This window comes from Anguilla rostrata, chromosome 7 (genome assembly GCF_018555375.3).
Source record: "Anguilla rostrata isolate EN2019 chromosome 7, ASM1855537v3, whole genome shotgun sequence".
Taxonomy (NCBI): Eukaryota; Metazoa; Chordata; class Actinopteri; order Anguilliformes; family Anguillidae; genus Anguilla; species Anguilla rostrata.
This window is the reverse complement of record NC_057939.1, coordinates 55002084-55015024: the sequence shown is the minus strand read 5'-3', so window position 1 is coordinate 55015024 and position 12941 is coordinate 55002084. Positions and strand designations below refer to the sequence as shown.

The 12941-nt window shown below is 45.1% G+C and overlaps 1 protein-coding gene across 4 annotated transcripts in view; it reads left to right on the top strand.

Moving 5' to 3' along the window:
- The first annotated feature begins 1378 nt into the window (after positions 1 to 1378).
- Positions 1379 to 12941, top strand: part of LOC135260101 (tetratricopeptide repeat protein 39B) — a 24967-nt gene continuing 13404 nt past the window's right edge. The window contains exons 1-2 of one of the 4 annotated variants that reach the window (XM_064345278.1): positions 1379 to 1634; positions 8284 to 8318. In XM_064345278.1, coding sequence (XP_064201348.1) covers positions 1587 to 1634; positions 8284 to 8318 — 83 coding nt within the window. In that variant the 5' untranslated portion in view covers positions 1379 to 1586. Of the gene's footprint in view, positions 1635 to 2379; positions 2701 to 8283; positions 8319 to 10177; positions 10472 to 11538; positions 11774 to 12941 lie in introns of those variants that run through there. The other 3 variants (XM_064345276.1, XM_064345280.1, XM_064345277.1) reach the window with 3 other exon arrangements.

The window sequence follows — 12941 nt, the reverse complement described above, 5'->3', positions numbered from 1 at the left end:
AGTGATCTGTACCGCTCATCTAAGGTGCACCGAACCTGTTCAGTTCTCGGTCTCTGAGGAGGGTGTGTCTCGAGAAAAGAAAAAAAAGAAGTTCTCATCCATCTTGTTCTTCCATCTTGTGGAAAATAAGTGGTAAATGCGGAAAGGTTTTTTTTGGGGTTTTTTTTTAAAAACACACAAATCCTTTAAAAGGTGGGTACTGAATCCTAAAAAGTACACCAAAAACAGGTCTGGGTAGGAATATGCTGAACATATGTTTAATTCAGTGAGCTGTACTCCACTGAATGATTATGCAATTGATATGTTTTGCCAACTGTTACTACAATCTACGAGATGTAAGACTGTGGATAAAAGATTATATTGTTTTGTTTTATTTGTTTATTTGCTTTAACATTAGTCCTGAAACAGCTGCATGTAAGCCCATACTTAAGTAAATTCCTCACCAAAGGGCAGTAGTTCCCAGGCTGGGGGTTGTGAACCACCTGGATACATACACCTCTGGATACATATACACCTGGATACATACACACCTGTATGTGTTTTGACACATGAAAACATTTGACAAGTAAATATACATTTGGGTACATTTTAATAATTGGGTAGCAGAAGTACTCACACCTAATATGTGTCCTATGATTTTGGAAACTTCAATCACTGAGCACAATTTTACCATCAATTCTTCTATCTGCTATAAATTGTACTATTGTACATTCTCATAATGCCTTATGTCAAATGATCTGTTTGAAAACCGGTCACTTGATGTGAACCAACGTTGAAACTGTAGGCCCATGGCATTTAAGATAAACGACGTATTTTCTTTGGAGTCTAATTGCAATTACTGTTCTAAGTCAATCGACTAACCTACAAATCATTCGCAACACGATGGAGCGAAAAAAACACACTGCAAAATCATTGATCTGACGTCCACACTGGGAATAAATTGTAGATGTTTTCGAAAGTCACGGTGGACTATTTGTACGTATTGACTGTGAACTGATAGAGTAAGTTTTTTGTCATTGTCTGCAGTTTGATATATATATATCATATGGTTTTGTCCTAAAGCTGAAATACGTGTCAATAGATTAACTCTTTGCGTTTCCAGAGCCGATGCTGACGAAAGCATCCTACGATCAGTCAGTTTACCGGTCAGCACGGGACCAAATTAAATACAACCTTCAGAGTGGGCCTTTCAATTTTGGTAAAAGGAGCAAAAATCCAAGTGCATGCTAAATATACATTTGCATGTTACTTTTCTGCGCGTTTGGTAATAGTTCGCTGTCATTATAATTTTTATTAAACTTAGGTGGACTTTTGTAGGTGTGCCCCGTGATGACAAACATCGGGACATAGGTGTCCTTTAAGAATATATTATGAGGAAGCGTGCACGGGGAGCGTAGTGGAGTCTGAATCCGGCGGAAAGCAGGCGCACGATTCAAGGAAATCTGAACCAACCACAACGCAGACAAGAACCCATTCACCGCTGGTCCTGGAGAATTTTCGATGCAACCCACAGTATATATAAATACGTAACTATTCTTCAAAATCATATTTTATTATTTCGCACGTTTATATCTCAGGGAAACGGCATGGCTCGCGTGGGGAACGGGGCTGGAAATACCGACGTCGATGTGGAGGTACGTTAAGTTAAAAAGGGAGAAAACTGAAATATGATGCCTGCTTGGTGATACAATCTGTTTATGCACACATTTGAGAAACGCGTAATCTTTCGATCGTTCTTGACAGCAATATTGTACATTGTAGGGCACGTGACGTTACGAGCGGTCACATCTGTCAATTTTGAATACTCTTAAAATAGGCAACGATAGCTACATTTTTCACCACGTTAACCTCCTTGTCCCCGGTTTTTGGAGACACTACGTAGCTTACTACAGTATTCCGGAAGTTCATGGGTAGTCTTCGTGTTAAACGTTGACCCTACTCTAAAAGTAGGGTATATAGGCTACATTTGTAACTATTTAGAATAAGAATCCGTCCATTAGTCTTAGGCAAACTGCATTGCTTTAGCTGGTTGATAGCAAAATTAAAATTGCTCACCAATGCTGTCAAGAGTGAGACAATAGCATTGAGTTCTGTATGTGGCTGTGAGCTTGCATGACATTCAGCGTTAGATTTTCCCATACCTTTTCGTTGATTGCATCCATCAGATATACACCAAAGCACTCTCAGGTGTAGCGATGTTTTGGTAACGGTGTGGATTGTTCTGATAGCGTATCAATTTGATTGCATTGATTGACAGCTGATTTCACGACTTTCTGTTGTGTTTTAACGCTGTTATTATTTTTGTCGTCCTTTTAGAAAGGACGGAAGAGTTTTTAATAACCAGACGGGTTATCCCTCGTTTTTATTTATTATTAGGCCTATATGGTTCATTCTAACGATGTGTGGTTCATTCACTTCACCGACATGCGTCTGTCGCCTTTCAATTCGCGATGACCTTGTTGCCTATTGAGTAATGCCATCTAAATTGATCCGCTGAATGGAGGCAGTCGTTTGAAAGGATGTGCATAGGTGCGAATGAGGACGAAACCATTGTTTCACGATGTGTTATGGCACATGCATGGATGTCACCCTGTCCGTGCTCTTTTCTTGCAAACCCCTTCTTCTCCCCGGCTTAGCGAGGGTTATTCAGTAACCTACTCCGCAAGTTGCGTGGGAATAACTCGGTTTCTTTGTCTACAGGTAAAGTTTACTGATCATTTGTCTGGACAGATCAGAACAACCGAGTTTCTATGAGTGTTACTTCTCACATTAGTGGACTAAATGCCGTGGACTTTATTGTAGTCTCTGCCTCTGTAGTCAGTGAGCATGGAACGTGGCACTTCTCAACAGAGTAACACGTTTAAAAGCATTGCTATTGGTAAGAAAAAGAGTGATGTAGTGCTTCAAAATTGTGAAACGTGTAGAATGCTGCAGTTTTGGATAGAAGCATTCATTTTTAAGTTACACGTGCAGTTTTTCGTGAAGTGTCTTACGTTGAGGAAACTTGGGTGTGTTAGTTAGACGCGAGACCGTATATGACCCGTCAAGATTCCAGAGCCTAAACTGATTTTATTCCGGGTCAATATGCAGGAAAAGAGTGAAATTGTGGTAATGCCCATTACCTTCTTCCTGTCCCCTTGTTATTTGATTTCACCTACTTCCTATCACCTTGCTGCTTTGATTTCACCTACTTCCTATCCCCTTGTTGCTTTTGATTTCACTGTGACCGGGCAGCTCTTTTTTGTCGGTTCTGGAGTACTATTTTACAAAGTATTTTTCATTGTGTGTAACCTGGAGAATGTGGGGAAATACATAAAGATAATTAAAGCAAAAGTGTGTGTCTGTCTGTGTGTGTGTGTGTGTCTGTGTTTTTGTCAGTGTTTAAATATTACTTTGAAACAGGGTGGTCATACTTCTGTTTTTATCGAAGCTTTGAGGAAGTGGAGATGTACGAAAAAGCCCTCTGTTGCTCACAGAGACCACATCTCAGGCTTGCTTTAATGGCATGTCTGTGAGCCCTCATTGGCGGTAGCATGGCTAACTGGCTAATCCACTTAACATAATGCTGCTGTATGCAGTTCAATTGCTTGGAATCTATGTCTCTAATACACAAAGCGCTACTGTCACCGGAAGCAGCAAGTAGCAGGTTTTTTCAAAATCCATGTGAGCCCTTTGCAGTTTCTCCTGTACCCTGTATTTGCTTTATCGCAGAAAGGAAAAGCACTTTCCACAGTCAGTGTCTTAAACCACGGTGCACACAAGGCCTTATTTGGTGGAATATCCATGGTTTGATACCTGACCTAACCTTTCATCCTGAAAACATCAGCTGTTTTGCATCTACTGTGTGCACAACTACTTGTGATTAATCCCAGAATGCAACATGGATGTTTTTTGGAGGTTTGGCACGTTCCAGCCCTTACTGCTGTTAACTGGATGTCCCTTCCGGAAGGAAAGCAGAAAAGGCAGATTAGATTACAGAGTGCTGAATGAGCAGCCCACTAATTTCTACATTTCACACTTCTGGTGTCCTTTTTTCAGTATGACACATTCTTGAAAAGAGTGTTCGTACTTGACATTCAAACTGAGAAGTTCCCCTCTGATACCTTAAGGCAAATACCATCTGTCTTGGGAGACTCACAGACTTTAGGTTTTTCTTTCTTTAAAAAAAACAAAAACAAAACAGCCCACACCATAAAATGTGGAAAGGCTTGTTCTATTTATTTGATTGGTGGATATATTATTTCATAGGCTCTTATTCAGTAATACAGCTTGGTATTTGATGAGACCATTCAGGTTTCGTATTGGGGCGACATAGCTCAGTACGTAACTAATGGTTGTCTGGCAGTCGGAGGGTTGCCGGTTCGATCCCCACCCTGGGCGTGTCGAAGTGTCCCTGAGCAAGACACCTAACCCTAAACTGCTCTGGTGAGTGAGAGGCATCAATTGTAAAGCGCTTTGGATAAAAGTGCTATATAAATGCAGTCGATTTACCATTTAGTACCAGGCTTTGGGGTATGATGACATTGTCCCCACCTCTTAGCTACAGGCCCAAAGCTTTAATAGCTAGCACGCATTGTCATAGTGTTATTTTAGTTCTACTCTAAATCTTCCCAGACAGGTTTAACAGCACCACTACATGGGTTTGTCACACAAAAAAGTGCCTGAAGAGAAATGCTTGGAGAGTGTGAGATTCCTTTCCAAACATGGCTTAACTCTCATCACTGATAACATCATAGCTACCCAGGCCTTTTTGGTCACAGCATGAGTTTTTGTTTTCTCTCGGTAATAACATGGCAGTTGGTTAGGTTAAATGTTCTTTGGTGTGCTTTTCATTGGAGAATCCCTGTCCTCAGGCAGAAACGTTGAGAGGGTCTGATATAACCCTATGTTTTGTGGGGGGGGAGGGGTGTTTTGGCTCCAGGGGCCGTGTCCCATTGCTGCAGTCAAACGCCCTGAAATGGAAGTTTTTTTTGGAAGGGCACTGCTGCACCTCGAGTGGCCTCTCTCCATGGGTCAGGCTGCTAACAGCTGTTTACAGCTGCAGGGTTTCATTGGGGCCTTTCGGCTTTGTGGATGGTGGCACGGTGGTGCAGTGGGTAGCACTGTCGCCTCACAGCAAGAAGCCCCTGGGTTTGAATGGAAACCTGGGCCTTTCTGTGTGGGTTTGTATGCTCTGCAGCTGTAGGACATGGCCGCGGCGGGTAGAAGAGGTTCGGTGCATTTGTAAAAATGAGTATTTTTGTTTTATAGACTTTTATCTTTTGTGCTGTTTACTCTTGATTGTGTGTGGTCAAAGTCAAGTGCAAAACATTACTCAAACTTTTGGATTACATTTTACCTGAGACTCAGTATACTTATTATTTCACGTTCATGTTCGTTTCATTTTTAATAAGCTTTTCTGAACGTTTCAGAATTTCTGTGGACAGTATTATGGAAGTATTATGACAGACTACATTACATAAATACTGTGCATGGCCGCTCAATGCTTTATGACGTTTAGGACTTCCGATAGGCTCTCACTGGAGAGCTCCTCTGTAGGGTGGCGGGAATGAGAGCGTGAAAGAGTGGATGAATGCACAGTTACGGTAAATGGCAGCTGCCTTTGTGTGTTACTGGGGAGCTGGGGCAGGGGAGAGAGCCCGGAGCTGTCTGTCTGTCTCTCAGGCCCGCCTGCCTGCTGCTGTGCTGTCGCAGGATCCAGAGCACAGCAGCTGGAAGCTGGCCTTTACTCCCCCCTGTCTCCAGGCTTCATTTTCCATTCTGGGGGTTGAGGTTGGGGGGAGGTGGCACCCTCACGGCAGGTGGGAGGGTAGCACCTCTCTGGTGGAAATAGAGATCTTCTCTGTTTGACAGTGGGGCCTGTTCATCTTAGGCTAGGCTATACGTACGGCAGATAAAGCCCATTTTCAGGGCATTTTATTTTCTAGAATGTGTTCTGTGTTGTGGTAAGCGAGGTGTTTGGTGTGAAACCAGGTGTTGGCTGAGTGTCACCAGAGTGTCCTTGGTTCACTTTCCCCAAAAGCTTCAGTAATCCACTCAATCTGCAGGTTTCACGGCAGGTTTTAGCCTGAGCCAGCAACGTGTTGGGACAGGAGCTAGTGTCCACAGGATGCTTACCTCCACACTTCAACACCACGCAATATAGTCTAAGGGTGAAAAGAGGGTCATGTGTTATACCACTCTTTCATTTGTCTCTGTAAAACAAGGAACAAATTCACTCGATGAAACTAACGAACTGATCATTAGAGGGGGGAAAAGAAGTTTAAGCATTTTGTAACTTTTTGACCGTTTCTGAATGTTTGTTTTAATGAATCGTTTGGGCCTCTAGGACCTCCCAGCTGTATGAAAACAGCGACATGCTCAGAGCTGTCTGCGTCTGAACACTTAGCCCGAATTGCTGGTGTAATCCCATTAAAGCGAGCTCTGTGCTATATTAGAGCTGTATTAGCGACTGGGGTTTTTTTTTTTGAAGCCACGCAGTTGTTCTGCTCATTATTGACAGCGCTGTTGCCTCTGATTCGCCGGGCGGTAAAGCCTGACATTTTAAACAGCGCTCTCGCAAACATCGATACCGCGGCTGCGGCAGCATTGATTCTGATGTGAAGAGCAGCTCTTAGGGTTCGTTTAGAGCGTGTACTCTACAGACTACGGTGTTGTATAAATCTAGATGTCCTGTTTAGGGTCTAACACGACAGACCACTGTGTTGTATAAATCTGCATAGGGCCTATAATTACTGTTCACTCCCCATTCAGTTATGCTGCTCTTGAACTTTATGATGGTCTTTTTCAGGTGACACATCAATTGAATTGTCTGTGCTTTTATATTAAATATGTGCATTATTTTCCATGACAATTCCATATGCATATTTGTTGTACAGTATTATTACTTTTATGATTTAGCAGTAATTTATGTTTTAAAATCATGCACACACTACTATGCAATAATTTCTATGATTATTTAAAAAAGACAAACATCTTCTGGAGCGTCGTGTAAAATCTGGGTTGCGTCGTTGCGCAATTTCTGAACACGGCGCTGTAAATAAACTGCGCACAAAATGACAGTCATGATTTGTCCAAAGTGGCCCCTCTTGGAAGAGGGACAAATGAAGAATCTTCTTCTCATTAGTGCCTGCGTCTGTGTGTTCAGCGCCAACAGGCAGACGGCTGTACTCTGTATGAGGACGGGGGGCATTTGAGGCTGTGCTTCTGACACCCCCCAGTTTAATGGCTGTGCTTCGTGCACCCACCCCCGTTTAATAGGCTGTGCTTCTGACAACCCCCCCCCCCCCCCCCAGTTTAATGGGCTGTGCTGCTGACACGCACCGCTGCACAGCCCCACAGTCCGTTATCTGAGTCCTTATCTGATATGGGTCTGCCTGGGTTATTTTACACTCAGCAGCCTGAGGCGCAGGGCAGAGACACAGCCAGTGTTAGTGCCAGCGCATTAGGGCTAGCAGTGTTTGGATTAGTTACTGACATCACTCCTGTGAAATAATATGAGCTGCTAAATTGATCAAATGTATTAGTTATCATGTTGTCCTTTTAAAATAATTTAAATAATTATTTTGATAATCATCTACTGTACTGTTAAGCCCTTTTACCGATGTGTATTCCCTTTCAGTCCATCCTGTCTGTCTGCCTGACTTATCTGCATTGATATAGTACATTTTCCAGCAACAACTGCACAAAGCGCTTTACAGTGAACGCCTCTCATTCACCCATTTACACACACACACTCACTATCTCATTCACCCATTCACACACACACACACTCACCATCTCATTCACCCATTCACACACACACACACACACACTCACCATCTCATTCACCCATTCACACACACACACACACACACTCTCCATCTCATTCACACACACACACACACACACACTCACCATCTCATTCACCCATCACACGCATCTCCACTACTTCATTCACCCATTCACACACACACACACCACTCACCATCTCATTCACCCATTCACACAACACACACACACTCTCCATCTCATTCCACACACACACACACACACACACTCACCATCTCATTCACCCATTCACACGCATCTCACACTCACCATTTCATTCACCCATTCACACACACACACACACACACACACACACTCACCATCTCATTCACACACACACACACACTCACCATCTCATTCACCCATTCACACACACACACACACACACTCACCATCTCATTCACCCATTCACACACACACACTCACCATCTCATGTCAACCTCCTCCCTAATCTTCTTTCTCTTTGTCTTGCAGGACTGTTTTGAAGATGCCTATGACAGGATTCCTGTGTAAGTCCCCCCCTCCCATCTGAAAGTGCACACACTGCCCATACGCGACTTCCTGTTCTGTACGTCGACCACACTAACAGAAGAGTTCAAGGGTCATTGGAAAAATGTTCTTTATTCTGCATTTGCATTAGTGAAAAAAGTTGTGCAAGTCATCTGCTAAATGCCTGTAATGGAATTAGGTTGGGTTGCATTTTTGTGCAGATTTATGTCTCAAAACTAATCCTGTTTAGTTTAGTTTTCTTTGGGGGTATGTTTTGTTGCTTTTAAATTCCCCATTTGAGGCTGTGTGGCATTTCTTGAATATATTGTGATGTTTTTTGAGTTGTGTAAATTTAACAGATGTCCTTTGCGGAACATAGTTCCATCTGTTCTGTTCTGTAGTTCAGAAAAGTGGTCAGTGTCTTGCCGTATTTAGCTGCCTTATGTGGTAGATTTTATAGTAGGTTTATAATTAGCTGCTGTGCCAGGTTGGCTGGCTGAGCTCGCTGTGTAAACCTCAGACCTCTCGTCTGTCTTGCGTATTTCCTCCTTCGCCTTCAAACAGCAGTCCTGTGCCTGAACTGCACGGCCTGTGGAGTCAGATGAGTACACGTTTACATTTTGGTGCCACTTTTTTTGGGGGGATTGCAGACCAAATTGAAAGAATGGAAAACTTGATCCAAAGCCCTTTTTTGTGAACAAAAATATGGGAGGGAGGCCCTGGGGATTTAAACTTTGGTGGTCGGGGGGGGGGGGGGCAAGGAACAGCTAATTTTCTTTTGGATTTTTTTATTGGGTGGGGGGCTTTAACTGTATCATCCCAACACAGCAAAAAAATATTGGCGGGGATCATTTGCTGTTTTCTCCCCCCCCCCCGAAGATTCTAAATCCATGATTACAGACGTCAGGTCTTCAGTCTCCCAGGAGCCCATAAAGCCTCTGGTGTACACAGGAAGCACTTCCCCAGCCCCATAAAGACAAATGTGGTGGAAAATCAGGCCGTGCTCTGAGAGAGAGTCTCTGCATGTGTCGCTAATTCAAAGCGATCACTGAAAGCACAGCGTGTAGGTCGGACAAGTGGCCTCAATATATTACACCTCATCTGGTGAATAAGTCATCAAGTTTTCTTAATCAAATAAGCCAATTCATTTTCTAGATTGAAGGGCTGTGCCTTTATGTTGCACCTTTGCAGCACAACTTTTAGCACCAGGGGATCTTTCAGGACCTCAGAGGCTCTCCTGTGTTCCGTCCGAGTCTCTGTTCCTGTTTATGAGGTCACAGTAGGCCCGTGTTTCTCAAAGCTGGTCCTGTGAACCTACCAGAGAAGCGGTTTTTCATTCCACCTGAACTCTGAATTAATTCGAGAGGGCCTCCAAACACCCAACCAGATCCGGGTATAAAGATTAAAGAGAGAAGATGGAGAATACTTCTCTATTTCAGTGTGGCCACCCATTAGCAATTGGTTTCCGTTCTAGATTATTGCATCTAGTCGGCCTGTATGTGGACACTTTGCTCAAAATGATTATAGGTACAATGAAAAACTATTGGAATTAATTGAAGAAAAATCTCCAGTCTGTTTTGATCAAGATTATTGAATGGCAGTCTCCCTGTTGTGATTAATAGTACTTCCTGTAAAGAGTGCCCAGACGTAGCCTATTGCTAGCACATGGAATGGGATTAAGCAAAACTGAACCCCAATGTTAGTGGCTGATACTTAGCAAAATGGGCAAGCTTGTTAATCAGGGCTCAGGGCTTTGGAAATTTTAAAAGGAACAGCATGTTCTCTGCCTCCACCCCCAACCATGCCCCCCCCCCCCCCTGTTCATAGCTCCCCAGCCACAACTGGGTCAGTCTGTCAGAGCTTCAGAAGCGGGACGACACTGCAGCACTCCAGCGTTTGGGGCACAGGATGCTGTGGGCTCTCTTTCGACAGCCTATCTGTGCCCCAGAAACACGCCTCGCATGTTCTGGTGTCTTCAGGGCGTCAGCTGTGTTTTTCATTTTCGTTTCGGTAATTTCTTGTGATCGTAATGAAACCAAAAATAGTTAGAAGCACATCCTGTTTTCGGTGCTGAGTCAAAAAAATCAACGTGAATGTTGTTACTGCTGTCTCTTTTCACATTGGCTTCTCTATACGCATCAGTTATTTGGCAGTGGCAGCAGGGTAGTACAAGGTAAGAAGCTGGTCTTGAAACCCAAAGCAGGTACTTAACCTGAATCACTTCAGTATATATCCAGTTGTATAAATGGATGCTATGTGAATGCTATGTAAAAGGTTTTTTTAAGTTGCTCTGGATAAGAGTGTCTGCTAATTGCCTGTAAATGCATTTCTTCACTGAAATCTGAGTGGAGAGATGGAGAGGAACTGATCAGAGAGAGAGAGGAGATGGAGAGGAAGTGAGAGGGGAGATGGAGAGGAACTGAGAGAGGAGATGGAGAGGAACTGAGAGGGGAGATTGAATGAGCAATAGACTGGAGGAGATGAGAGGAACTGAGAGGATGGAGAGGAACTGAGAGGGAGATGGAGAGGAACTGAGAGGGGAGATGGAGAGGAACTGAGAGGAGAGATGGAGAGGAAGTGAGAGGGGAGATGGAGAGGAAGTGAGAGGGGAGATGGAGAGGAACTGAGAGGGGAGATTGAGAGCAACTGAGCAGATAGAGAGGAGAGATGGAGAGGAACTGAGAGGGGAGATGGAGAGCAACTGAGCAGATAGAGAGGAGAGATGGAGAGGAACTGAGCAGAGAGAGAGAAGGGAGATGGAGAGATAGAGAGGAAGTGAACAGAGAGGAGAGAGGGAGAGGCCGGCTGTAATTTCATCTGCAGTGTCCTGATGCCTCTTGCTCTCCGCTGTGCATTATTCAGGGGGGGCTGGGCGCAGGGCGCGGCCCACCCGTGGCGGGTTTGTACCGCATGTGCGCGTGTGTAGGGGAGCTGAGGCGTGTGTATGTGAGGGAGGTGCCCCCCCCCCCTCCCCGCTGGGCTGTCGCCATGTCTCTGGGGCGGCCACCAATCGCCGTGACGATCCCACGGTGCTTCAGAGGGGACGCGTTTGGGCGCCTCTGTGCTGCCCCCCCCCCCTGGGGTCTGAGAATAATCTGCAAAAGAGACCAAGTATGAGTGATGCCCTCCTCCCTCTCTGTCCCGCCCTCTCTCACTCACTCACTCGCTCTGTCTTTCTTTTTTATTTTTGTCTTTCCTCTCCTCTGGGCCCCCGTCTGCCTTTTCGCATCCCAGGCTGTTCCCTTCCTTTAGCATCGCGTTAGCGCTCACACATCCCAGAAACAGACTCGTTCAGCCCCCCCCCTCCCTGTTTGCGCATGGCAGTGGGAGCGCATGATAGCAGGAGCGGGGAGAGGTGTGTACCGCATGTGAGGAGGTGTGTGTGTGTGTGTGAGAATCTGTGGGAGATGTGTGTGAGTCTCAGTTCTGAAGAGAAGCGAGCACCAGCTATTATCGGTCCTCACTGTGCCGCGCTGTAAGTACGACGCCTTTCTGTGTGATATCGTCTGAAGTGCCGGCGCATCGGAGATGCGGTTCATACATTCGTTTGCTTTTCCTCTCGCCACGTGCTATACGTGCTAATTTGCGCTACGCTCATTTCAATACGTTGATGGCTGTCTTGATCTCAGGGAGGCATTCGTGTCTTGTTATCGGCTTTTTATACCTTAATTCTGGCTGCGTTTCTGTCAAATCTGATCTGTGTAACTGATGAGAGTGGCTGTGGTAGCAGCTCTTATTTTGAAATTTTTGCATTCAGTTGAGCCTATGACCCTGCTGCAGATGAGGGTGGAGCTGGGCTGGGGGGCTGGGGGACTGAGTTCCGGCGTGAGCAGCTGTGTGCCGAGTGCGTAGAGGGAGCACAGACTCCGCCAAGGCGACCGCTGTCTCGCGCGCTGTGATCGCCTGCCCCTCCCTCCCTGAAATGCTGCTCCCCCAGCCCCCCTCCCTGCCTGAAATACTGCCACATCCTCTGTTTCCCCCTCACCCCCCCTTCTCTGGCTATTTTTAGCACTGGAGCCAGCCCGTAGAGCTAGTTCTGGGGGAAGGGTGTGTGAGTGTGTGTGAGTGTGCGTGTGCGTGTACATGTGTATATCTGTGATTTTGTGTGAGTGTGTGTTTGTTTGTGTGTGTGTGTGCACACATGTTTATATCTGTGATTTTTTGTGTGTGTGCTTGTGTGATTTTGTGTGTGTGTGTGTGGGCTTGTCTGTGTGCTTATGTGAGTTTGTGTGTCTGCGTGCTCGTGTGTGCGCTTGTATGCGTGTGTTTTGGCCAGATTCCATGTGTGGGTGTGTATGTGTTCAGGAGAAGGGGTGCAGTTGAGGTTTGCGTTGGTGTAGGCAGCTGTATGAATGAGAGCTCTCCTCTCAGTTAAACGTCCTGCCTCCTTGTGGGGGAGGACGTACAGCTGATGTACAAACAAAAGGCCGATGGCTGTAGCATCTGTTTTTCATTGGCTAAATTAAATCAATGTAGTGACTTCTGGGAGGCGTTTGTGCTACAGGTCACGACAGTGGTCCGGTTAAAATGATGTTGTGCTTCGTGCTGTTGCTGGCACTGAACTACACCACAGTGTAACAGAACCTGCATTACTGAAAATGATGCTGTATATTCTACTTATAGTGGGCCATTTCACTAAGAAT